Source organism: Spodoptera frugiperda, chromosome 10 (genome assembly GCF_023101765.2).
Source record: "Spodoptera frugiperda isolate SF20-4 chromosome 10, AGI-APGP_CSIRO_Sfru_2.0, whole genome shotgun sequence".
NCBI classification, from domain to species: Eukaryota; Metazoa; Arthropoda; class Insecta; order Lepidoptera; family Noctuidae; genus Spodoptera; species Spodoptera frugiperda.
Window position 1 is genome coordinate 8,394,742 of NC_064221.1, and position 27,344 is coordinate 8,422,085.

The 27,344-nt window shown below is 35.7% G+C and overlaps 3 protein-coding genes across 5 annotated transcripts in view; 2 read left to right on the forward strand and 1 right to left on the reverse strand.

The window, feature by feature from the left end:
* The window catches only part of LOC118277207 (uncharacterized peptidase C1-like protein F26E4.3), a 72,480-nt gene extending 62,210 nt beyond the window's left edge, over window positions 1–10,270 (forward strand). Inside the window, exons 5-9 of the mRNA XM_050696549.1 lie at window positions 2,303–2,483; window positions 4,807–4,941; window positions 5,468–5,664; window positions 7,128–7,267; window positions 8,256–10,270. Of these exons, the coding sequence (XP_050552506.1) occupies window positions 2,303–2,483; window positions 4,807–4,941; window positions 5,468–5,664; window positions 7,128–7,267; window positions 8,256–8,393 (791 nt within the window). The 3' untranslated portion in view covers window positions 8,394–10,270. The remainder of the gene's footprint in view (window positions 1–2,302; window positions 2,484–4,806; window positions 4,942–5,467; window positions 5,665–7,127; window positions 7,268–8,255) is intronic.
* Window positions 8,783–13,103, reverse strand: LOC118277208 (uncharacterized). The gene is made up of 5 exons (XM_035595926.2): window positions 12,936–13,103; window positions 12,753–12,857; window positions 12,271–12,358; window positions 11,686–11,772; window positions 8,783–11,102 (listed from the first exon to the last, which is right to left on the reverse strand). Exons 1-5 carry the CDS (start codon window positions 12,944–12,946, stop codon window positions 11,028–11,030), a joined length of 366 nt encoding a protein of 121 aa, XP_035451819.1. The 5' UTR covers window positions 12,947–13,103; the 3' UTR covers window positions 8,783–11,027.
* Window positions 13,104–13,581: 478 nt separating this feature from the next.
* LOC118277188 (protein CASC3) overlaps window positions 13,582–27,344 on the forward strand; it is a 29,260-nt gene continuing 15,497 nt past the window's right edge. For all 3 annotated transcript variants that reach the window (XM_050696526.1, XM_050696527.1, XM_050696528.1), the window contains exons 1-6: window positions 13,582–13,857; window positions 14,118–14,195; window positions 22,086–22,186; window positions 24,989–25,133; window positions 25,560–25,654; window positions 26,997–27,128. In XM_050696526.1, coding sequence (XP_050552483.1) covers window positions 13,768–13,857; window positions 14,118–14,195; window positions 22,086–22,186; window positions 24,989–25,133; window positions 25,560–25,654; window positions 26,997–27,128 — 641 coding nt within the window. In that variant the 5' untranslated portion in view covers window positions 13,582–13,767. The remainder of the gene's footprint in view (window positions 13,858–14,117; window positions 14,196–22,085; window positions 22,187–24,988; window positions 25,134–25,559; window positions 25,655–26,996; window positions 27,129–27,344) is intronic.

Consider the following 27,344-nt stretch of genomic DNA (forward strand, 5'->3'; position numbering starts at 1 on the left):
AAAAGAGTATGTATACTCCTTTTTAAAAGGCCGGCAACGCAGCGTGACTCCTCTGATGTTTGTCTATGGCAGAAACATCGCTTACATACGACCTAATCGCTTCCATCAGGGGACTAGTCTACTCGATTGCCACTATTCCATAAAAAAGAGCTCAAATTTAGTGATAGCTTAGCTGAGCGTTGTTTTTTACATGGAAAGATGCGTTCTATTGTGCGTGTTACATGGTGCTTAATGGCTAACTTCTATTGATATATCGCATACGCGAGCATACACAGCTAAGTATCAGTGGGAACGGCCGCATAGTTTCACAGCTTAGCTATTACATCAGCGTACCTATACATAGCACATCTCTGTTGGAAAATCTAATTCAGCAATAAACACATTTCCATATCAAAAGTTCACATAAGATCTAGCCTAGAAATAATCTAAACATACAAACGAAGATTTTTGATCTCAAAAACATCACAGACAAAAGATTCTAATTCAAATCAAACTCTTTGACAAAAGTAAAATGAAAGTAGAACGATCTAGACAAGTATTCAGCCTGGACTGAACAAAGGGGAAAGTAATGTCGCATGCACAGAGAAATAAATACGATCCGTAATGGTATCGCCCGAGGCTTGTATTGTGCACAGTTCTTAGTAAACTTTCTTAGAAATTCAGATTAGAATATAGTTTGTTAATAGGTACTTAATTTGATCTAGTTAGATCGTTTTTAAGACTAAGTAGATCTAGACTAGTTGTATGGAGTTTCTTGCTCGTTCTTCTTTTAGAACGAGTAAGAGCTTCACTGACGGACATACTAACAGACTATTATTTAAGGTAACCTAACCAAATAAGGCCTACTTTATTTTTAAAAGATTTTACTCGCCTAGCCCGTAGGAAAGTTAAAATGACAATGGGCGGATAATTTCAAAATCTTATATTTATTTTTAAACTTTGTAATAATGGAATCGTGGCTTTGAAACAAAAATTACAATTTTGTAAACACAAATAATAAAGTGCACTTTGGCCTTAGGGAACCTATGTCTTACTAAGGCCTCAATAAAAACTAGTAAGTATTCAACTTCTTAATTATTACTAAAACTATTCAATGCTTATAATATGTAAAGATTTTATTAATTAATTTTGGTCATTATACATCAGGCTAAACGAGTTTCTCATCATGTAAACCCATGTAACATCTCTGAGTCATCGGTACCCCGCATCAGTCAATCGAATGAGAAAACTTCTTGTTCTGTAGCCAATTTACGACAGCCTGGCTTTACATATAGTGGAAACCACTCATTAGGATGCGTACTTCTTTGGAAGTTATAGCTCTGGCTGCATTCAGCCTACCGGGTAAAACATTTGCATCAAAATTCAAAATAGATACTATGAAGAATCTTCCCGATATCCATTCACCCCTTTTCTGTTTCATTCACCACCGTTTACCCCTTTCTACCATTTTAACAGCGTTTTCCATCTTTTGCAAAATAAATTGGCTTTCTTTTTGACAAAGCTGGTGATCCGTTTTCTATGACAATTACTGAAAAACAACTATGCCGTGAACAAAGGCCTACACGTTTCTTTTGTAGGCTTTATTAGGGCATGCACATAGGTAAACAAAACAAAATATGAAATACACCGATATTATAGCTATTTCACTAATGTGAGGAGATGGCTAAATGTATAATTGTGACAAAACACGGCACGTCGTAGTACTGATTATAAAAATACTAACAGATTACGCTAATCGAATTTTTAAAAACTTAATTTGCTAGTTACGTCGTGATTTTTTGACTGTAGGATCCAACATAATCGCGGACGGGTTGCTTGCTCGTGCTCTTAGTTAAGTAATGTGCGATGCACACTTCTACAAACTTTGGCGACCATTTGACGGGAAGAGGGAAACAAAATAGGCCTTATTGGGGCATAGGCCTTATTTGGTTAGGTTACTATATTTCTTTATTTGTTGACATTTCAAAAGTACTTACTTATTTATGGGTTAATTGGAATAAATGATTTGACTTAGTCTTGAGGCTGTTCAACGCACCCTAGAGTCCCTAGACACAGTTGAAAATCCTAGGTGTCGTGCAATATGCTTGTTTTTTTATTTAAAGTATAGGTATAGGTTTATGTAGTCGAAATCTAGTCCTGTTGGTAATATTTTTAAAATCAACTCATAATACTGCCTACTTTTAATGTGAACAATTTTATTTTCATCTAGGAATAAAAAGTAATTTGCTATATCCTATACCAAAGCATGTTTTCAATCTTTCCTGCCTCAAACAATAGGAGCTAAATCTCCATATATTTGCAGGAACCCTACCGCTGAGCCGCGAGACCGCCCGCCTGGGCCCCATCATCTACGACAAGGACATTCCCTACCCCCCACAGTTCGACGCTAGGCAGCACTGGAAGAACTACATCTCCCCTGTGGTAGACCAGGGCTGGTGTGGATCTGATTGGGCCGTGTCGCTAGCTACTATTGTTTCTGATAGGTAAGTTTTTGCCTTCAATATACATAAAGAAGTCGCGCACTTGTAACTGGTGTTTCGGGTGATCATATGCGGCAGCGATTGCTTACCATTAGGTCATCGGTCTGGTCGTTTACCGGTTTATAGGTACCATAGAAAAACATCTAGTAGTAATCTAGGAATTACACATAGACAGAGAGCAGCCAATAGTACTGTCTATTATACTTGATAAACTGTGGTTTTCAATCCAAACAATAAACACATACACCCATGATCTTATGAAGAGAAGACCCTCAGTTTAGTAGTGGACTGTCAATGTCAAAGAAGTTGTTAATGTATGGTCCCAAATAAAAACATTATCCAAAATATAGGCTATTCTGTAACTTTCAATTCAAAAGATTGAAGTGAACTCGACTGCGATCCCTCATATCATTGGTTGTGAGAATAATCTCCACCAATGACGGGCGAATGTAATCGAGCTCACTTCGAAAATTCAAATTGACAGTTACAGAAATAGCCTCGCATATTTGTCCACAAGCCCGCATCGTACGCATCGCAACGGATTGTATTTTGCCTTGTAAGTATAGATAGAAACTCATACAACTGCGTATTGATCCGCATCGTCGTACCGCATCATTAGAATGCGTATGCGATGCGTACCGATATCATACGGAATGCGACGATGCGTGCGACGTTTGACCTTTCAAGTAACTAAGGACTTCATTCATTTCAAACGCTAATGAAATGAATCTCAAGAGATTCTTTTCATCCAGTTCCTAACAAACCACTAAAGGAATGCTTGGCGGTAACATAAACATAACAATACACTGTTCTCATAAGTCATGTCGTGGAGCTGAGACGAGGCTAAAAATAAACAAGAGCCCTCGACTTGAGGGAAGCTAAGCCAGGTAGAACAAAAAGGTTTACTCTACTACTTGGAAATATGAGCGTGTGTGTTTTATTTTGCACCTTCGTTGTGGCTATTTTTGGAGTCGGATACTCAGTTACATGGGATTGTATTGTTGAAGTTGTTTGTTGTTTTTTGGTGGTGAGTTAAAGTCTGGCGTAAAGTTATGAAAACAAATGCTTATACTACTGATTAGATCTCTAAGGGAGATTAGAGAAAAAGGATTATTTCAAGTTTTTAAGTTATTTTTTTATGGTATAAACCGGTAAACTAGCAGACGGATCGCCTGATGGTAAGCAATCGCCGCTGCCCATGGATCTTTCCCGAAACACCAGAGGCGTTGTTAGGAAATCGAGGACTGGGAAGACTGGGACGGGGAGTAATTGAGGCTCCTGAACCTCACTCACACAATGAAACACAACGCAAGCGTTATTTCACGTCGATTTTCTGTGAGGCCGTGGTATCACTCCGGTCGAGCCGGCCCATTCGTGCCGAAGCATGGCTCTCCCACACTTATGTTTTTATCAGGTATTTGAATGATTAGTGATGTCATTATTTTGGAAATTGAAATTACATTGTTAAGTAACAGATTACTTGCCTTTATTAACAAAAATCCAAAAATTTACGGAATTCGGAATACACATCCTCTTTTTTTAACTCCAATGTATCTTTGCTTCAATGAAAAGAACAGTTGTAAATTGTAATACATAATACATTACGATACTTAGGTAACACTATATTTGAGCAGTATTTACATAGAAGACAAACTACGTAAGGTAAAGTAGACTCGTGCTTTCTCGCTTCACACTTTCGGTCACGAAACGAATCACGATATCGTGACGATTCTGAAATGGATTTGAGATTTACTGCTAAGTGAATATCTCAGTTCTTGTCATCCATTATTATTCGGACGGTGATTTATTAGCATGCTTATTAGGTACTTAAATGGAGTTAGGTACAATTTGGTAGTTTGCTCAGTCAAAAATGAAAAGTAGGCCGCATCATCACTTACCATCAGGCGAGATAGCGGCCAAACGTAGACCCATAAAATGTAAAAAAATATATTTGATTTTTCTATACAATAAAATGTTAAAAAATAATCACACACATTTTCATTCATAGATTTGATGTCTTTTTACTTTTCTTTTCAAAAAACTTTGCCCCACACTAGGATTTTCTCCTGTGTCATGGATGTGTTTACAATCAAACAAGTTCAAATACACATAACACCTAGACCCGAAACAACAATTTGTGGACACTTAACAGAGTTGATCCGTGCGGGAATCAAATCCGTTACACGTTGAACGGCAGCCGGTTGCACAGACACAGCGCCAACCGTGCAGTTAGTCAGTCACATTATTTGTCAAGTTTTATTTGAGGATAGTATCAAGTGAAACTAAACAATACTAAACTAAACATGCCTCTTCTTAATTTGCACAGATTTGCGATCCAATCGAATGGAGCTGAGAAAGTGATCCTGAGTCCTCAAACTCTGCTGTCGTGCAACAGGAAGCAGCAGCAAGGATGCCGCGGTGGTAACATTGACACCGCCTGGATCTTCGCCAAGAACCATGGGTAAGAATTAGAAGCTATACTTTACATTCTCCGGAGCTGCGGACCCTTAGCGGGTTTACCAGGGCTCCGGATCGAAAAGCAGGAGTAGGAACGGGGTGGTTTTTAGTCAGTAAAAGTCTTAACTCTCGCCTCACCCAAGGCAGGAAAAGTCATTGGATGATTTTCCCCCGTTACAAATAAATCCGTTATATTTGTAAGATAGGAAGCGAAAGAAGAGAAAGAAACGGAAGACTAGGGTTCCCAAAAGGGATAATGATTATTCCACATCCAGAAGTTGTTATGTGTCCTTTAAAATACAGAATCATGAGATTTGTTCCCTTCTTTTCATATATTGTTTATTATTTTTTAATATTCAACGTTTTTACCTTTATATGGATTTTGCTAGTTCTTAAAGATATACGTTTAAAATACTTAACCATTGATGTTTATTAATTAGAAGACTTATAATAGGTATCTTGTTTAACACCACAAATCACTCCAAATACCAATAGTAGGTACCTATTTAACCACCATTTTTCTCCTCCAGCCTGGTCGACGAAGACTGCTTCCCCTACAAAGCCAAGTTCACTGAATGCCCGTTCAGGAAGCGTGGCAACCTCCTTACCGACCGTTGCGTGCCCGTCATCCCGCAGCGTACTTCCAGATACAAGGTCGGACCCCCCGGCAGGCTGGTGAAGGAAAACGACATCATGTTCGACATCATGCAGTCTGGACCCGTGCAAGGTTGGTGATATTTTGTTGATATTTTTTATGCCGGCGTTAAATGGGCCGCTATCGCTATGATGCGTAAATTTTGGTGATTGCGGCCTACGATGGAGCACGTCTGCCCATAAGCAACCTATTCACTCGGGCTTTGAAGACACCTAGGTTATACCCATCAGGAAACACAGATATTGGTTCTTTGAAGGACGTTCTTTTGGCAGGTGAAGTTTAGTTGTCTATCTGTCTGTTGGTGAAGTTAGGTGTTGAGTTGACGGTTCACAAGTACTAGTACAAATTAATATTTGGTGCTATCATGGATCCTCATTTAATTTTGTGTGGTACCTATAGGCCAGTAAACGAGCCTCACCTGATGGTAAGCAATCATTGCCGCCTAAAGACTACCGAAACACTAGAGGAGTTACAAATGCGTTGTCGACTTTTAGGGGTTTGGAATTTAAGGGCTGTTGGGGAATCGGGGTTTTTAAGATTGGGATGGAGGGTAATCGGGTCTCCGGTAACCTTACTCCCACAACGAATGTCTTGTTTTACGTCGGTTTTCTGTGAGGCCGTGGCATCACTCCGGTCGAGCTGGCCCATTCGTGCCGAAGCATGACTCTCCCAAATCCCAAGATACTAAATAACTCGGATGACTAAAATATTATGATAACTTCCTAAAAATACAGTCATTCATTGTGGTAAAACACCCAATGTCAGTAGATTAGCATTAGATAACCTTACAAAAATTCGATCATTCAATCCCAAGTAGGTTACCTATTTTTATCTAACCTTGGTCTAACCTACTATGTATACCAGGGTTTCTCAAACTATGTGTAGGGCCCCATTGGTGGCTCGTAAGCGAATGTTTAATGGGCCTTGTCTGTAGAAATCATGGATTTGGATCGCCAGCTTGAAATGGAACTAGGCTGGTCACATCTGCCGCATGTCGGACGAGCGGTGGGCAAAACTCACTACTGAGTGGAGCCCGCTCAGCGTCCACAGACGTCGCGGCAGGCCCAAAAGGAGATGGCGGGACGAATTCGACATCTATGACAAGGATTGGCCGCAAAAAGCATTAAAAAGAGAGGAGTGGAAGGAGGGTAGGGAGGCGTTTGGCCTGCAGTGGGACGATCATGGCTGAAATCTAAATTTAAATCTTGTCTGTAGAAAGATCGTTTTGTATTTTATTTTTCATATTTGTAACGGTTTATCCGTGAAGAAGGATGCTGAGTTTAGGAACCTAATTTAGAGAGGTCGTAGTCTAGACAACTTTGGGAACCGTTGATCTACACAAATATTATAAACGGGTCCTTGTATAGTGGAGATAAGCAAAATCACAGGTATTTTTAGATAGACAAGTAGGTATGTACATCCAACACTATTGATATCGACCTCCTTGGTCCTTACCTACTACTTGAGACTAGCAATCAAAAACAAAAAATCAACCCTCATATTTCTAAGCTAGAATTCAATTTCTCTTGTTCCAGCTGTCATGACGGTCTACCAAGACTTCTTCCATTACCAAGACGGTGTGTACCGCCGCTCTCGCTTCGGTAACAATGAGCTGAAGGGACTGCACAGCGTCAGGATCGTCGGCTGGGGCGAGGACAACCAGGACAAATACTGGGTATGGAAATATAAACCTTAATTTATTGTGAATAAGGGGTGTTTTTGTTTGAAGTTATGGATGTATTAGTAACAGGGTAATATTGGGTATGTAAATATACACTTTAATAAATTGGGAATAAGAGCTATTTTTGTTTGAAGTTATGGATGTATTAGTAACAGGGCAAATAGTGGGTATGTTAATATAAACTTTAATTAATTGTAAATAAGAGCTAGTTTTGCTTGAAATTATGAATTTATATGAGTAATAAGCCAAATACTAGGTACGTTTACCTATATAAAATTTAATTGATTGTTAATAAGGGCTATTTTTGTTTGAAATTTTAATATAAATGAGTAATTGTTATCTGATAATAGATAAGCTTTAATAATAAGTATTTACTTATTCATAAATAGATTAACTATATATTAGGTGTTATCTCTAAAGTCGACTCTATGATTATTAGGGGAAGTACCTTATTTAATTGTAGGGAAATAGGTAATTCTTCAATATTGACAACGCATGCAATCTATCTACGTAGGTACTAAGTATGGCAATAAAACAAAGCACTTAGAGACTTTCCCTAATCGTACTCTTCATAGATAATCGTTTAGAGGTACTTTACCGAGGCGTAAACGCCAGTATTGCCAATTTTTTAAACTAACTATTCATTTCATAATGGTAGTTTTAACACGCACACGCAACGTCACGCCTTTTATTCCCGAAGGCAGAGGTACGGTTTTACGGCACTTAATGCCGCTTTACAATGTACTTTTCACCATTAGTCCCATGTAATAGGGGATCAGCCTGTTTTTCTTTTACCCCAAGTTACTTGGACTATCAATTGTATTGTATACCTAAGTAGGTGCGTGACCCAAGTGGTACACGCATCGCGACGCGTGGTTTTCTTACATTCTATTTTTATATAACACATCACGAGTTTCATTTATATTTATGTATTACATTACATTAGGTAAACACTTCAATTAAATATCTATTTTTTCCACAGATTGTCGCCAACAGCTGGGGCACGGCTTGGGGTGAAGACGGTTACTTCCGCATCGCGAGAGGCGAGAACGAATCAGGCATTGAATCCTTCGTAGTGACCGTCCTGAGTGACGTCACGGAGGCTTACCTGCGCAAATAACATCCGACCCATCTAGTAACTCCTATCTGTGTGACCACTAGAATAGTGAACACTAAATGGGGTATCTTATTACTGAACAGTACTAAGAATTTTGGTCAGCGAAGATAATTTTCAGGAATTGGTAGTTTTTCCGGAGTCGTATTATTCCTAGGGCAAGCTAGGCAAGTGCTTAACACATTAGACGCCATGTCGGACAACGTTGTCCGACACTAGTGGAGGAATAGCCTTTAACAGTTTTTTGTTGGCAGTGAAAGGCTTAAGCGCCAGGTTACAGAAGGGTGTCACAAGACGTGAGTGCCTAACTGTGCAGTGGCGATAGGGCAAAAATAAATAGGGCGCCTATGAAGTAAGTACTTGTCTAGGGTGCTTTTTAGGTTTAATCTGTCTCTGATTACTTTTATGTAATTTTGGAAATATTTGGTATTTTATTTTAAATAAACAGTGTATAAGATCAGTATTTTTCATTGCGTATAATAAGGTAGTGTTGACATTATTTTCGCTAATCAAAATCTTGTATTAAAATCATGTAAGACCGCGATTAAATTATTTAGTGTACGATCTCCGACCGATTAGGTATTAAGAGATTAATATTATATTTTTTTATATAATTAATCTTAAATATTACGACTATAGGCGTTGTCACTATTGTATTAACACATATCGATTGTAAAAACGTAAGAAAAAAAAGGAAGGAAATGGTAGCAAAATAATATTTTTTTTCCTATGGCAACATTCGAGTGTCAAAATCCCCGTGGGGCCAGTGTTGTCACGTAATTGACTTGCACTTATTAATACCAGCACAAAATATAAAACGAAAAAAAAGAAAATCCAAAAAAATAATGCTTTTATTTTCATATTATTATATTCATATTTATTGTACAGTAATTCATTTTTTGTGAATCTTTACTGCCATTTTAAAGTGGTTTATTTAAGTTACTTAAGGAAATCTAACTAGTCTTAGGCACATTTAAACTTTTAGAATAAGTTGAACATCTCAATATATGCTTATAGACAATAACTGTTAGAGTAGCGATAACGTTATTTTAAATAGCAGTTTTTATATCTACGTTATTTTTAGATAGATCTTTAGAGCGTGGATATGAGAGGGCAATAACTCACTTCTCAGTTGTCATAGTAAAAATTATTGATAAAACATTAATTATTTACAAAAAAACTACAGTTTTTTGATAAATTCAACAAATATAGTATTTTTTCTATACACAATACGTATGAAATAGTTTTTTTTTTAAGAAAAACACAATATACAATAGATGTTCCTCATATATCCACGCTTTAGGAATGTAAGTTATAAGGAACGATAGCAAAGTACATAGTAAGAAGCTGTTTTTAATAGTTTACTGTGCACCAAAATGTCTACCATAATTATAATAGATTTTAAAGCTGCTAAAAGCTGGATAGGCCACGTTGTTTCACGAAATGTTACTTTATATCAATCAATTAAACATTATTTTTCTTTAACAAGACCAAAGCTCGTAAATATTATATCTCACTTTAATGTACGGAGTTTTCGAAAGATAGAAATAGACAGATATATGAAACAATGTGGTCTTTTTAACTTAATTTGCTACCAATAATATGTTTGACATTAAAATCTATCAATAAAATAAATATACATATAAAGTCTTTATTATAAACGTACAACATTATTCATAAAAATATTTCAATGGAAAATGGGCCAAGCGTAAGCAACTCCATCTACATTTTGTTCTTTAAACTACTATCAGTTGCCAGTGGCTCTAGCCTTATAACGAGTAAATAGAATTGTTATCAATATGTTTAAGTAAAATATAATATTTATTATTAAATAGAACTTACGATTTATGTAATTTAAGTTTAAAATAAATAAAGTTTCAATATGACTTTGTTTTAATTATATTTTTCATCGAATATTATACTACATCATATTTCATCATTCACGAAACTAATTCCTTTTTTAGAAAAGAGCCTTGAATAAGACAGTTTTATGCATAGAGATATTATTAATAGACCAACAAAGTTACCATCAATGAGAAATGTAAGACTTTCACAAACGTAAGACTCACCGCACTGAATAGCACTTGAGTATGTACGTGCGTGTGTGCGTGCGTGCACGAGTGCGTGTGTATGTGGATGTATGTTTGTGTGACGGCGGAAGCGAGGAGCCGTAGTTCTAGCCTTATAGTTAGCATACAATCATTTCACATCAATATTGGTCTAAGTACTACAGACAGTGTAATTGAAACTAAGTATACTACATAAAAAACAAAAATCAACAACAAGATTAACCATATAACGAGTTTGAAACCAGACATAAATAGTCGAAAAACTATTCGAGTTCCTCGTCGAACAGCTACACAAGTACACCGTATAACGTAATTATTATTTGAAAAAATATTTTAAATATTATACAATTATAAAGAATTTGCCATAATGTGCACCTCTGCCTACCCCTTCAGGGATAAAAGGCGTAACGATACAACAATTATAAAGAAAGTATCAACTAGTCAAAAATTACTACATTAATATAATTAGATTGTCTATTGACATTTAGTTTTAAGTCAGACTCACCGTCACAAACGACAAACAACAAGAATCATTCAGTTCTTTCCAATCACTATTCCTTATATTTAGGCACTAACTACTCGAAGCTGCTGGTTTGTTAGCGGCCGCCTTTACTTTAGCTGCTTTTTCTACATTAGCTGCTCTGGTCTGGAAAATGAAAATTATATTTTATTAATATAAATTTAAAACAAAACATGAGTAATATTTACAAAACATCTTAACACACAAAGAGATTATTAAAGAGTGAAATTGAATTAAGAGATCAGTACACTTAGTATGACTTTGAATTACGATTCCCCCGCGCATATACCAACCAATAAGAGTGCCAAACCAACCAATAAGGGTACAGAGGAGGTGCACATCTCAAACATTACACACATTGTTTGCCAGTTAGGTTATGAGTCCTATTTGAGAGGGTGAGCTTAGAAACGGAGCACATTTTTAAAAACCAACTATAATGATTTACCTGATCAAGGATCTAATGGAACCCAAAACTCCTGGTATTATAACTCATACCAATGCTATTATAACTTTCGTGAGATATACTAAATTATTATTATGTTATCGACTTACTCATGCTAGCATGGCTTGAAACTAGTCGAGTTCCTCGTCAAACAGTTACGTGAGTAAGCCAATAATTAATACCAATGCTACTCGAAAAATGAGGCAGTCTAAAAGTATAACCCCTAGTTATTCTCTTGAGACAAATATAAATAAAAAACATGCATACCTGCAATGACTGCACCCGTTTATGCAAGGACATCATAGAATTAGATATTGTGACAAGTTTCTCCCTGTTAGTTGCAATGTCTGCCAACTGTAAACAAATGCAATAAACTAATAACTCACACAATACAATACATGTACACTAAAGATAAAGAAAAAAACTTAATAATAGCCTATAAAGTGGAGATAAGACACTGTATCAAATAATATTGTTGGCTGATTTTCTGTTACATTTTCATGACCGAAGGAGAAAATTGTTCAATGAGCTACAAGTTGGCTCCGGTTCCCAATTCACCTTACAATATCCTATAGGATCATAGGATATCCAACAGTACCCTTAGTGTGAGTTTGCTTTACATTTAAAGTAATCAAAACAAGAGTGAATTCTGTGGTTGGGTAACTGGCTGTCACATAACATGTAGCGGGTTCGATTAGCGCACGGAGGAACTCTTTGTGTGATAAACAAATTATTGTTTCAGATCTGAGTGTCATGTGCATGTAAACTTGTATGTTTATAAATGCACCCATCACACAGGAGTAAATCATAGTGCGGGACAACATTAAAAAAAGATTATCATTAGGTACACACCAATGCATCAAGCATAACATCATTTTGTAAATCTTCTAGCCGTCTCTTTTCTGAGGTGAGCATGCCTTGGACAGCCTCTTGCTTTTCCCTGAAAAAATACAATAGATCATAAACATTATTTTATTTTTAAAAAAATAAAAGAGATCATAGTTAAACAATTTGTTATCGTTAGCAAGTCATGTTGATCTTTGAAATAAATACCTATAGTGAACAGATTATTGATAAGTAAATTAAAAACCACCAAACACCAAGTGATGAATTTAGATGAAGCAAACAAGTTATATCAGATTGATGTCATTTGTTTATTTAATAGCAATATGTTTTCCACTGTTTCCGCCTAACACAACAGTCCTTACAGGAGGTAGATGTGACAATATGAATGTAGGTTGTTTAATAACAATTATTAAAAACTATTCAAAATACTTCTACAAAACTTTAGAGCAAGTTTTCATCAATAAAAACAATAAATCAAAAATATTCACGTTAATTCCTTTAAATGAGTATTTATGGTCGTCAACGGTGGTTCATACATCTCCATAATGCCTTTAGCTAATAGCTGCACAGTTTTAGCTTCATCGGCAGTGGTGCTGAAAAAGTTTAACAATAAAAAATGATTATCATTAAAACAAATACGCGTTAACCGTAAAGAATATGTGTAAATTTACCTTTCTTCCATTTTAAAGTATAGCTGTTTATTTTACTAGTGTAATATATCTGTTTTGTTTTATTTCTGTAATTATTTAATTTAATACTAAACTATTAAAAGTGAAAGTTTTCAATATTTCCTGCGAAACTGGTGTTGGTTGTTGGTTTGACTTTGACACAAAGTGATGACCGGCTGACATTTGACGTTTCAGTTATGTCATATTGTCAAAAATTTGAGATGATATTCTCGTCACAGATGAAAAAAAAACAATTAACAAGAAATAGTGCTAATTTACAACAATAATAAAACAGCAATACAAATTTATATCTAAATTATTAGTAATTACAAAACCATTCGTTTATTTCCGTTCAAACAAAATAAAAACAAATTGGAAATGAATTTTGTAATGTAGTCGAGAATACCAGCTAAAATGACAGTTCTCGAAAATGTTGCCAATTTTTGTTTTACGTTTTGTTGCATTTGAAAATCTGGCATTTATTTCTGATCACCAATATTGACTATTATTTAATTTATAAAATTATTATCAATCATAATTTGAAATATTTGTAAACTAATTATTCGAAGAATATTAGTTATTATTTTTTTTAGACTATTGTTTACAAAGATCTTGGGTTGCCAGTAATTACCTCTTGATGCAACTAAACGTTGCTTTTTTATGGCCGCTAGATTCCCCTTGTTTTGACGTTCTTTCATTTCATTTTTCGTAAAACGAGAGGGGATTTCTTATTAACGACGGTACAACGAGCGCGATTACGCCGCATTTTATCCGTTAAAGATACAATAAAGCCGTCAAACTGGAGGTCCTGCAAGTTACGAGGGAGGACGCCGATATGACGTCCGTGGCTAGGAGACAAGAACACGAAGATTCCGGAGAATATTCCGACGCATCGCAGGATATCGAGCACAATATCTCCGTGAACGTAAGTAAAGGGTCTAGTCGCAGAAGCGTAAACTTTCGTTTTGGCGCTAAAAAGTATTACAGCTTACTTTCTCTCGGTCGTTCGCGTGACGGAATGTCCATTTCTTTTAGTTATATTGAGGTCACGAATTGGGCACCACTCACTGAAACGCCGCTGATGTGTTTAGACTTTAATTTTAGAAACGTTGCCGCCACGTAGGTTGTAAACAAGACTGTTTTGTGGTGAAAATGCAGTTGTTAAAAGTGGAAGGATGTTTGCAGGATGGTGGGCAGCATGAGTCGGACTATGACTCCCAAGGGAGCGACTCTGAGCATTCGGACCAGGATTCTGAGAACAAGGTACTGTAACTTATATCCTCACACCCACATATGCACCTACATACACTTTGATAGCCACACTAGCCAATCAATTCTAAGAGCATTAGAAAAATATATAATTTGTTAGTAAATACAGCATGTTATTAAATCCTATTGATTGACTTATGTACTTTAACCCAGTGACCTGTTTCTGATTGGCTAATTGGCTACGAAACTGTCTCATGTGTATTGAACATTACAAATTGTATTGCCAATGAATATTTTATGTAGACATCAGTGTTGTGTAGGTGTTAAGGTCTATTATTTCATGTATATTTCGTTTATTGTAATAGGGTATCTTCCTATAACATGGGGTTTATAAAATAACAGGTGAAAATTTAGTGTTAAACTTCAATAAGTACCACCTCTGCGAGAGAGAGACGAGACAGAGAGACCTCTGAGACAATTATGTCTAGAGAATAAACAGTGTGGTATTTTTCATGGTATTTTTTGTGTGTAATTTTGTAGAAATACCATGTTTTTTTAGTACATTATTGAAATATAAATATCTCTAGTATGTATTTAAATTCAAATAATACATTACTTGCTAGTTTATATATTACAATTTCAAGTCAATAAAAATGTGTAGGTACTGTTTATACACCTGAATTGACATTCATTTTTAATATGAATAACAATTTATTAAATGAAGAATCATTAACTTAAATGCTTCTATTATGAAGTCATAAAATATGAATGTAATTTTAAGATTAGATCTACATTTTATTATATTTTTATATCAAAACAATATGAGTCATATAGGTCACAGATTAAGTTTATATACCTATAATATGTGTATCTATGTATTACTGCATTATATTATTATCTAAAGAACAAAATAAACAACATTATTTCTAAAACACAATTTAAAAAGTTTTATAATAACATCATACTTTTTCCTTATTTTTGTTTCATGATAACAATATCAAATATGTAGTTAGATTAAAAATAAACAAAAAAACTAAACTTGTAAATACTCTTTGGTCGGGTTTTTAAAACTATAGTTGGTAGTATAGTCCAGAATATGTCCGGTGTATAGCAATGATAGATTTTTTTCTACATAGAATTTGATAAGTGGTGAAAAGCAGTTGTTATTTAATATTAACTTACAAGTTTTTTAAATACCATGGTCACTAAAAATATCATTAGAACTTGAACTACGGGATATTTACCATGTTTATTAATTTCTCTAAGTTTCCGATATTATATTATGCCTACCTCTACATCCTTCAGGGATTAATATGCATAACATTACATTATGTTATTAAATAGTAACAATATAATAGCAGTGAAACCACACCTTATGTCACAGATTAAAAACAATGCATGCAAGACTGGGTCACCGCAGTGACTTAGAACTCGAGCACTTTTAAGTCATCACAAACATGTTGTGGACAGCTAATCTTTAAACAATGTGCATTTGACCGGAAAGGTGTAAATAGTGATATTTTCTATAAATATCTAAAATTATCTTACTGCCATATTCAGACTTATTTAATGGTTACTTAATCCAGTCCTTAGCACTTGTTTTCAGAACAAAATCGTTATTAATGAATAGTTTATGTAATAATTAAATATCTGCATGGCATTTAATGACCCAGTTTTTGTGGTCTTTTTTAATGTTAATTTTTGTGGTCTTTTAAATGTAATTTTTGTGGTCTTTTAAATGTAATTTTTGTGGTCTTTTTAATGTTATTTTTCATTGTCTTTTTAATGACATTTTCTGTTGTCTTTTTTATGGTATTTTTTCATTCCATTTATGTTGGTGTTTACATTTTTTTCCAACCTATAAACAACTATCTAGCTTTTATATACTTATTTTTTTTGCTTCATTAGTCAATTAACTGTGGTTGCTTAGAATAATGGCTAATTTCTCCATAGTTGCCTTTATTTTATATTTGTGAGCCATAATAGTCACCAAGCAAATGCAAACTCTATTTTAATTGATTAAAGCAATAATTTCTAATGTCATAATACTCATTATAATTAACGTTTCAGCCTTTAAAATGTTTTTAATTTTATTAACTATTTATTCTTATCACGAAGTTCATTCAAGTTTGCCACTTAGATATGAGTTGCCCTAACAAAGTGTCATTGTATTAAATTATGATATTTATGCATGATTAATTATGATAATTAGTAATGAGTTGGCATTTTATATTTTTAAGGCTTTAACTGGTAATAGAATACTATGGAAGGGAAATCCCCTGCTAATGTCAGTCGATGGTGATTCACATGGTATTTAACATATTAATATATTAGGTTGGCGTTTGGACACTATCTCGCCTGGTAACTACCAGCCGTATCATAGCTAAGTAGCCATGATGCCTCGTATACTCGAGCTGCGCATCTTCCTCGCACAGCTGCATATCTTAGTATCAGTGGAAACTGTCGAATAGTTTCATAGCTTAGCTATTGCATCTTCGTAGCATAGCACATATAGCACATATCTGGTGAAAAGCACCCTAAGTCAAGTAATCATTAAATGTCTCTGTAGAGTCATTTAATGGTTACTTAACCCAGTCCTTAGCAATTGTTTTCAATACAAAATCGTTACTTAGGAATAGTTTAAGTAATTATTAATTGACTCTGAGTACGGCAGTAAGTCTGCTTGTACAGATTTTTGTTCTAAGTATAAATACCTAAATCAGATATGAAACTGAAAGACACAATGTCATTCATCATAGCAACTAGACATGCACATATTCAATGCAACAACTAGTTTTTGCTCGATATGTTTGAGTTTGACAAATACGACAGTTTGCATACGACACAAACATCTAAGAAAGTTGTGTGAGACACTAAAATATGTAGAAAGAAGAAAGTATAACAGAGACAAATGCAGCCTGTGACAAACTTATTAATTTAAATGATAATATAAATAGTGAATCATTAATAAATTAGATTTGTATGTTGATTTTGCTATAAATAAGGTGCAATTGTGAGTTGTATCATTAAATTTAGCATATTTTTACCCGACTGCGCCAGAAGGAGGGTTATTTGCGTATTAATAACTGGTTAGTTACAAAATCATCTAAAGACAGCAAATTCTAAGATAATTCTCATAATCACACTTATATTATGAATTTGAAAGTTTGTTTGGATGTTTGTCCATCAATCATGATGAAACCACTGAACAGATTTTGATGTAATTCGGTATACAGACAGGATATGAGCTGACTTGGATGATAAGATACAACGTCACTGGCAGAAGCTAAGTAATATTTGAGACTAGAAAAGGAGAATTCAAAAATAAATATTAACTATGCACTTTCAAATTAGTCGTAATTAGTTAGTTAAAATGAAAGTATAACTTGCAGTGTTTATTACACAAAATTATTGTAACAGACAGGTTGGGAGACTAGTGAGTCACTCAGAACAAACATATTTACTTATATTAGTTTTTATTATGTAAACAGTAAGACTATTTATTGTCTGAAGGCATATAGGTACTCTAGGCACATGTGTCTTCACAGAACACTCATTTCATTAGTAGATATTTTGAATGCCATTTATGTTAGTTATAACTATTTTTAGTCGTTTATGTGACGGGATCAGTACCCTTAGTATAAGTTTGTTTTACTTATGTCTTTCTTGGAAAAACAAACCTAATATAATGTAATTTAAGCAACAATTTACTTTGAAAAGATTAATCAAAACGACTATTAAGAGCGACTACAGTGGTACGTTATGCCACTTTTATTGTCCCTTTGTAGGTACAGAGGGTCTTTCAAGGCCAAACAACGTATTTTGGCCATTTGGCCCTTTCAGACCAAGTCAGGTTTTTATAATGTTATGCAAGGACTGGTGTTTATATTGTAGTAAAGATAAGTATAAGAGCAGTGGTTCTCAACCGCTGGGCCGCAGACAAAATAACTATGGTTCGCGAAATGTAAAGCAAAAATATACAGGCAATACCTCTATGTAATAAATACTAAAGTTAAAGTTAGAATTGGGTTGTTTTTCCACCAGGTATGTGCTATGTAATAGCTAAGCTTTGAAACTATGTGACCGTTGCCACTGATAATAAGCTATTTAGCTGTGCGAGGAAGATGTGCAGCTCGAGTATGCTAGTATCGATAGTAGGGGAGCCATCCATAGCTCGCATCTTTCCTTAAAAAAACATATCTTAGTCCGTTTCCACCAGTGCTAAGCTATGTGTACCAATGAATATGATTGGTGGAGGCCAAACGCATTCAAAGCAACGTAGCATAGCACATCTCTGGTGGGAAGGCTCCCCTATCTCTGTCCAACGTGTAGTTATTTAGTCCGGTCTTATGACACCCACTAGAAGAACAGGGATGGTAACTAATAACTTCTAGATCGACTGGTTGGAAAGGAAATACATCAATCGATTCTCCAACTTTGTTATATACGTATTTGTTATTGTACACAATACGTAAAATAGCCTGAACCAGATTTTATCATGTCCTACATATCGGAGACAAGATAAAACAAATAAAACCTCTTTTGATTCGAAAGTAACGGGTTTGTTACGGTTCATAATATTATTTATAGAGACACGAATTATATTTCTGTCATTATGTTCGTCGTTAACAATTTGCAACCTTATTGTAACGGGTTATGGTTGCAAATTAGTTGATTGTGAATTAAAAGTTGTGAGTATGCAATAATATTCGCGAACGAGCCATTTAAAACCTTATTTTAAGAGTGTTTAGGACGTATATCAGTTGTATCTGTAGTTTTATTTGTAAACAATAATTGATGGTTGAGCGATTCGCACTCTTATTACAATTCAGGTAGCGTCGAAAAATATGCATTTACCTCTGCGATGTAAGTCCAATTTGCGTCTTAAAGCCTATAACTTAAGGTCCAAAGTTAGTTTTCTGGTATAAAAGACACGTGTTCCTGAATAGGGTCAACTGCGAAAACTTTCAAAAAGTAGAAATGGCTGGCCTATTGTCCTCTTTGTTCAGACGGCTGTACAAGATACCCTGAACTTTTCAAAAGGTTTTTAACTTTATTGTAAAGGCATTAAAGTTGGCTATCAATTGTGGAGCAGATAGTTGCCAGTCCACAGTAATAATTGTGCCGTTTGTCGAGATACTTTCTGTCTAGTCCATTGCAATGAACTGTCCCATGCGGTATTTTTTTTATCTATACAACCTGAAAATGTTCAAGAAAATAACGTATCTATTCCTTTTTAAAATGGATTGCTTACCATCAGGTGATCCGTCCGATCATAAAAAATGGGATAAGGAAAACACAAGTACACGTATCGCTAGTAAACTTTCAGCGCCGCCAAAAAGACTCTCGAAACACTTGAGAAGTCAAAAGTGCGTACGTTAGGAATTTAAGAGTTGTTGGGGAATCAGGGATTGGGAAGATTGGGAAGGAGGGTAATTGGGCCTCCGGTTACCTCAGTCACACAAGGCAAGCGCTGTTTCACGTCGGTTTTCTGTAAGGCCGTGGTATCACTCCTGTCGAGCCGGCCCATTCGTGCCGAAGCATGGCTCTCCCACACGTTTCCATAAAAAAGGGTTGGCAATTGTACCTTACGTTGAAAAAATGCTTACTTATTATGTCTATTTCATTTTGCTTTACAATGAACTTGACATGGTTTCTGAGTTCATTCAGTTATCATAGTTTAACGGTACAAAGGTGAGGTAATATTTGAACCCAATGACTCATATTAATGGATTGATAACCTTTATTATTATTCTAGTTCTCTTGTTGTTATTTAATACTTACATATCGGTGGGTAATTGTTGGATAATGCATTGAGAAGTAAAAAAATGTCTAAGGGTGGTTTTCCAACTGAAATGTGCTTCGTTGCTGTAGATGCGTTTGGCTTACACCAATTATATTCTTTGGTACACATAGCTTAGTACTGGTGGAAATATACTGTTTTTTATACGGCAAGATGCATGCTATTATATGGAAATCACCCTTAATCAAGTGTGCGGATCTTATTTTTTCTGCGGAAAAAGAGACCTTTGTTCTACAAAAGGGCTGTTACAGATGTGATATTTTTTAATCGATCGTCTTGTTCCCATTTTCGGCAAATCTTGTGAACGCAGAGACCAAACAATGCAACCGAGAAACGTAAATATATGACTACGAAACGAGACCCTTTGCAACCACCCGACTTTTTTCTACATCTATTTATTGTTACGGATCTGTGAGACGTGTTTTGTAAACAAACCCGTGGCTCGGGTCTAAACCGTAGTTTGCGAGTCAAAAAAGGGATATTCCAGATCATTCTACCATCGCTAGCTAACTGAACAAAATACGTTATTCTTCAACTTTTATAAAGAGAAGAAACGAAATCTTATTATGATTCACCCCTTAGTACTTGACATAATTTCCTATTGAATTTACTGACCAGTACACTTCATTGTCAAGCAATTATGTCCAGAAATATATCTTATGTACCAACCTTAATAATACGTTACATAAAGACGTTTTTGCAATGGTCCAAAGTAGCATCCGCCAATTATGGCGTACTGGTATAAAAGAAACACGTTTAGTTGGTTCCAATATGGCTCTCCTTTAATCTGTGTCCATGAAACGGCACGTGGATGTAACATTATTATCAAAGACTACCCTTATCTGGTTTTTTATAAAGCGTTTGATATGTAAAAAAGCCTAAAACACGATTTCTTTAGCATTCAACTTTTCTGTTGTGTAGTCCCTTTGTGATCAAAGGCAAGCTTAGTTACCTATCTCCAAAATCCGGGCACAAATCCAGATGGCCATTATGCTATTACTAAATAGAGGGGTCTTTTGTCAGAAATCTTCCGCAAAAGACTCCGTTTTATTACTGTATTATCAAAAAGTTTTTAGTACATTCATAGATTCGCTGTTGAAGCTCAGAAAATTAGATCTATTCCCATTTTGACGAACCTCTTCTAAATTTTAAAGAAACCCTATAGCTAACATGAATGACACTTACCGCCGTAGAGTTACTTAATGATTACCTAATCCAGTCCTTAGCAATTGTTTTCGGAAAAAAATCATTACTAAGAAATTGTGTAAGTAATCATTAAATGGCTTTGAGTGCGGTAGTTAACGTCATTTTTGTTTTAACTAACTTATAAGTGACACTTTAACACTACAAACAAGGGGTTAGTTTTAGGCGGTACATCGCCCTAAGTAGCATTTAGATAAGAAACTTTTAAGAGATGTAAACCACCCCTAAGGTGGTGAACACGGCCACTAATACAATTCCAGTTTTAGCAAAACACTAAATAATAATAAGAACAAACAAAATAGCAGTTGATCAATCTGCCTCCTCATTACCTTTCCACCTCAATAACTTTCTACCTTTTTCTTTCTACAAATGGAAAAGGAAAGGAAATAGATAATAAATTCTTATGTAAAAAGTTAAATATTTACTATTTATGTAGATACCTATAAACTATATTTGTACACGAATCAGAGACATGATTGTAGAAAGTTTTGTAGACAATTGTTCATGCTGATAATGAATGTGAATGAATTGTGACGTACGATCTCATTTAATTTTGTTGTCTAATGAAATATGGGTAGTGGATCAATTTTAATATAGTAAACTTTGACCTATTTTCTTTACCAGCACCTGACACCATGGTATCCTATTAAAAGAGGGTTTTTAGTGTAGCAACTTTTTAGTGTTGCTACGCAGAATAACTGTCTAGCTAGACTTTTTTATTAACTTAATTAAGAAATAAAAACGTTGCCCCACACTAGGATTTTCTCCTGTATCTGGTAACGTATGGCATAACAAAGGCAATATAGGGTTCTTTAAAATGGAAAGAAAAGCGCTTGTGGCTTGGTTTCTTTGCACCCAAGTGTAGTAATCTTATTGTAACCGTTCATTATAAAATATGTTACTATTTTAAGTTATTAATAAACATTCTATTATTACAGGAGACGGAACGTCGGGTAGACGATGACGAAGACCGAAGCAATCCGCAGTACATCCCCAAGAGGGGAACCTTCTATGAGCACGATGACCGAACTGCAGCTAGGTGAGTTTTACTCCTAAGTTTACTATTATTGATGATAAGTTCACGTGAGAGAGCCATGCTTCATCGCAAATCGGCTCAACAGGAGTGACACCACGGCCTCACAGAAAATCGGCGTGTAACAATGAGTGAGGTTACTGGAGGCCCAATTCTCCCTTTCATATCAAATCTACAATCCTCAACTACCAAAGGGCTGGTAAAACACGAGTAATTCCTCTGGAGGTGCGGGTGTTGGCACTGATTGCTTACTATTAAAGTGATTAGTACGAGTTGGTTTTTCGTTTCACGACATCGAAACATTACCGTGTTTAGCACTCTGGTTGATTGGTTCATTGAAGCAGGCTGGTTGGGTCAGAACGCTGAACGCAGCAACGTTACGATCTCGTTAAACATAAAACAAATTCGTACTAGGTCCTCAGTTGATCCGTCTGCTCGTTTATCGCCCTATACCAAAGAAAAAATATATTAGGATAAAACAGGAGATGGAAATTTTGGGAGATTAAAACTTCAAGAGGGCAAGAAGATTTTGGGGTCTAAAATTCGGGCCGCGGGAACCTCGGATTCCTTCGCAATCCTGCATTCACATCGGCCTGCGAAACAATCCGGAGTTCTGACGACCCTGCTTTCATACGAGACGCTTGTGTTGGCGGTTTTTGTCCTGATACGCTAGGTAGGTTTGAGGTTTTTGGTCATTCGGGTTCGGTCATAAAGTAAGTATCTTTTGGTGCATGAGACATTAGACTTTAGTTTGTAGATTATAGTGGTTATATTGCCATAAATTATTTGTCACAATTTATTCGAGTCACGAGAACTATTAGCGGCCATGTTTACATTTTAGTTCGTTGCCATTTTCCACCAGAATCATCTGAATGTATTTATCAAAAGTGACGGCGCTGATGCTAAGTTTGGTACTCTATTCCACAAGTCCACAGCGAGTAGTGTAGTGCATGGACTTCACTGCATCCATAAAATAAAAGAAATTAGTTTTATCTTCTGCGTTTATAAAATTTTGTCAAATAAGTACCTACGTAACTACTCATTTTTAACCGAATTCAAAAAAAGAGGTTTTCAGTTTGACCTGTATGTATATGCGAGATTATCTCGCGTTTAGCTGAACCGATTTTGATGCGGTTTGCAGAATAGTACTTTTCTGAATTAGGAAAAAGTTTTATGGATTACTTGACTTAAAAAATGGAAGAGGTAAAGAAAATTGAAGGCGGTTTTTCTAAGTTTTATTGAAAACTCTTTCTAATATGTGTAGTAGTTGTTTTTCCAAATTGATTGTATAGTTTAACCAAACTGCAACTCCATAATCATGTAACATGGAAATCTTATCGTTATTTGTCACCGCGAAATCATGAAAGTATTGATAAAACAATAGCGTGCGTTGAAATCAGTTAAATAAGTGAAATCTGTGCTGTAATCAGCTCGCTCGCGGTTTTTTACAAGTTGACATTTGGAGTATGCAGAAATTGTGATTGGTAATGTTAATGAAGATAGAGACTTCATTTTGCCAGGGCTTTTTGTCTTTTTATTCCTTTTAAATTATTTTTTTTGGGCAAGCCCGCCAGCACCTGCTCCCTAAACCGCTGCATCTCCTGTAAGTCTGATCTACAGTAGATACAACCATAAAATCCTTTTAAAATAACCCTCCTTCTGGCGCAGTCGGGTAATAACAATGGAACGGACAATATCCCAGTGTATCGAGAATTCCATCAGTTTTTCGAATGCATGATTTGCGCAGTGACTAATCAGACTACCTGCAGCTCTAATATCAAGGGTTCAATTCCCGCAGAAAACAACTCTTTAAATTAACTCACACTACACATGAGACAAGTCGTAGAGTGGAGCCATATTTTAAAAAAGAAAAATACTAGCTTTTTCGGTCCAGTTACGGTCAATAGGTGCTTTGATTGACTTGGTATGCAACTAAAAGCCCTATTTTACTACATCATTTAATTTGAATTCAGATCGATTTTTTGTCGCGCAAATGCGCCTACGCATAGCACACTTGCAAATAGGTAATATTACATTACCATGCACCCGCGAATCAATATTCCCGATACTGTATCGCTTGTAATTCAGTGTTTCAGCTTTCTATTGCCGCATCACTGAGTAGTTCGGTCATTACCGCTCGACTGGCTGTAATTACGAATGCGTGTGCGCACCTATGTTTGTGCGCTTATGTAATTTTGCTTTGTTACTAAATATTGCGGGTTTTTATTTTGAATAGGGATTTTGTTGATCGTAGAGTTGTTGATTTATTTATTTTTTTAATGTTTAATGTACACAATACAATAAAATAGTGGTACATAATACATTTATGGTTTATGCAGACTTTTTATTACTTTATTATCTATTTTTGGCTTTATATTTTAGCACACGAGTGTATCTCTTATAACTATAGAATAGAGTCAGGCGTACTTTGCGGAAATTCATGCTACACTAACAAAACAATAAATTTTTAGTTTTCATTGCACTTATAGATGTATTTTCAGCAGTGTGCAACACTTCCCCCTCAATTAAATAAAAACTAAAACAATATTGTATTGTTAGTGAAGTATTATTAATTTTAGACTATATACCTATATGTATTTTGTTTGTAGTAGCTTTATGCAGATATCAAACGCTAATACATTTTTATTATTGCCATTTTTTTAATTATAATGTGAACATGACCACAAGCTTACCCGAATCCATGAGGATATTAAATGATGAATACAATCTATTATGAGTTCTATTGCAGCTGCAATAAAGACGAATATAGTAACACCATATTCTACTAACATGTAAAATTTGTTATAGCGGCGAGGAATCAAGCAACGCGACTTCGGAAGCGGCTTCGGAGAAGAAGGAAGGAACGGAGCCGCCGACCGAGCGACGTCGACCGCCGCGCAAGTCTGAGATAGTCAACAAGTGGTCCCATGACAAGTATAATGAGAACGAACAGGTTTGTCCAATATTGATCTTTATTGTCAAGTGGTGTAAGGTTGAATATCGATTGTAGAGATATTGGGGTAGTTTGATGTGCTGTTGGCTGTATCTGTGTTATGTTATCCCCATGCCCCTCATCTACAAACACCAGTTATGTTTTTTTGAGTACTTCGATGGTCAAATGGTCTCAAAGGCGACCGCGACGATTGAGCTAGGAGGGACTTAGATTTGAAGCCCAAGTCGATGTTGTGTTATATATTAAATTTTCCAATAGCTACTAGTTCTGATTCTTTGATTACTTCGACCTACGAGCCTAGACCTATCTTGGGTACCTAGTGTACGGTAATAGGTTCGCTTCTTCATTCAAAAGTGATTATTGTTACATAAACATATTTGTAACTGTATCTATTCACTATGATTAATTTATTTATTCAAATTACAGATGCCGAAATCCCGTGACGAGCTGGTCGCTATCTACGGCTACGATATACGAAACGAGGATGCGCCTCCTCACGCGAGACGCAACAGACGATATGGGTGAATATCCACTATAATACATACATTTAACAATATAACAGTTTAGCGTTTTTTGCGCTTGGCAGATGGCGCTAGTGATGATTATAGTCATGTGGGCAAACTGCCGTCTAAACAAGTAATCAGTAATTTAGATAATTCCTTCATCATCAGTACCCTTAGTACGAGTTGGCTTTACGTTGAACGAAACGTCAGCGCGTTCGGCGCTCTGATTGGCCGGCGCGAATGAACCAACCAATCAGAGCGCCGAACGCGATCTCGTTAAACGTAAAACAAATTGGTACTAAGCCTATAAGTGGCTACTATTAACCAAAAGCATCTTCTCACACAAATAAGATAAGGCTTAGTCGCTTGTCAATAAGATATTAAAAGAAAGTTGACCCAGCACTGATAATATCTAACTGATCAAAGATTTTTTTAAAGTGAGAGTGCAATAATCGCCGTTCTATACCCTTAGTATAAGTTTGCTTTACGTTTAAAGTAATCGAAACGGCAGCGCGTTCGGCGCTCTGATTGGTCGGCTCGAATAAACCAACTAGGTACAAGGGTACTGGGCTCAAATGACTCAATAAGTGTGTTAGTGTTTATTGCAATTAATTAAAGAAACTTTATTTGGTAATAAATTGTTTAAAAGTAATGTGAATGTTTCATCATGCATTGCAATATGGAGGTATCGACACTCGTGGCGGTTAGTGGAAACTGTGTCTGCATGCTTTGGTGTATTATCTATATTTTATTCTGTTTATTTATTTACTTTAATGCGAATATATAGCTTAAAGTTTTATAGTATAAGGTGTTACATAGGGTGACTGGTAATTAGTGACCGATATTTAAACACGTGATTGTACTCATGATTATTTCTTTGGGAAAGTTGTTTGTAATCATGAGTACAAACGTGTTTAAATATCGGTCACTAATTATTACCAGTCACTCTAAGTAATTTTTCTTTTATAAATTAATTAGTAGCATTGTATAAAATAGAAAGTTAATTTATAATAAAGTTCGACTCTTTTTCTTGCATGTGTTACTTAGACATATTTTCGTATTTCGTATGATGTTATCATTATGATCTTATTAATTTTGCATGCCAATTATAATCAGAAGTATAAATGTTTATACTGCTTCATTACGTAAATAGTGAATGTTGGTGTTGCTTTACGTGAGCCTAAAAAGGCCTTCACGGGAAAAACAAGTGGAAAGTAAATATAAATAAGGTTAAGTTTTCTTTGACCATTTTCTTTAGCTGGTAGTTTGCATAATCTTCGACGAACTTTGGAGAATATTCACTTTATTCAAACTTCTACATATCAGTTCTAACTGTACTAATCTCCAATTCCCTTACCAGTCGCGGCCCCAACAAGTACACACGTACCTGGGAGGACGAGGAGGCGTACCGGCGTCAGTCCGCCGCGCAGCAACTGCCGCGGAAACCGCCCACCGCTGAGGACTTCCCCGAGCTCGATGGCCGCAGACATGGGTATGTATTCAAATGATTAATTAAGTATATTTCCTTAAATAGGCGGCTTGACTCGAGAGATGCCACTGAAAAGGAGCGTAAAACAACTTACCTACTTACAACCTTTGTAACAACTTACCTCCACCATGTAAGTCGGCAAACAACCAGACGAAACAGAGGATAATTTAATGGCAAGCAATCAGCTCTGTCTATGGTCACCCGCAACACCAGAGGTTT

Excerpts from the sequence above, each read along its gene's own strand:
- LOC118277208 (XM_035595926.2), bottom strand. Across the intron at positions 11,773-12,270 it reads ATGTTATGCTTGATGCATTG|TTGGCAGACATTGCAACTAA; the intron begins GTGTGTACCTAA and ends ATTTGTTTACAG. Across the intron at positions 11,103-11,685 it reads AACGGGTGCAGTCATTGCAG|ACCAGAGCAGCTAATGTAGA; the intron begins GTATGCATGTTT and ends TTCATTTTCCAG.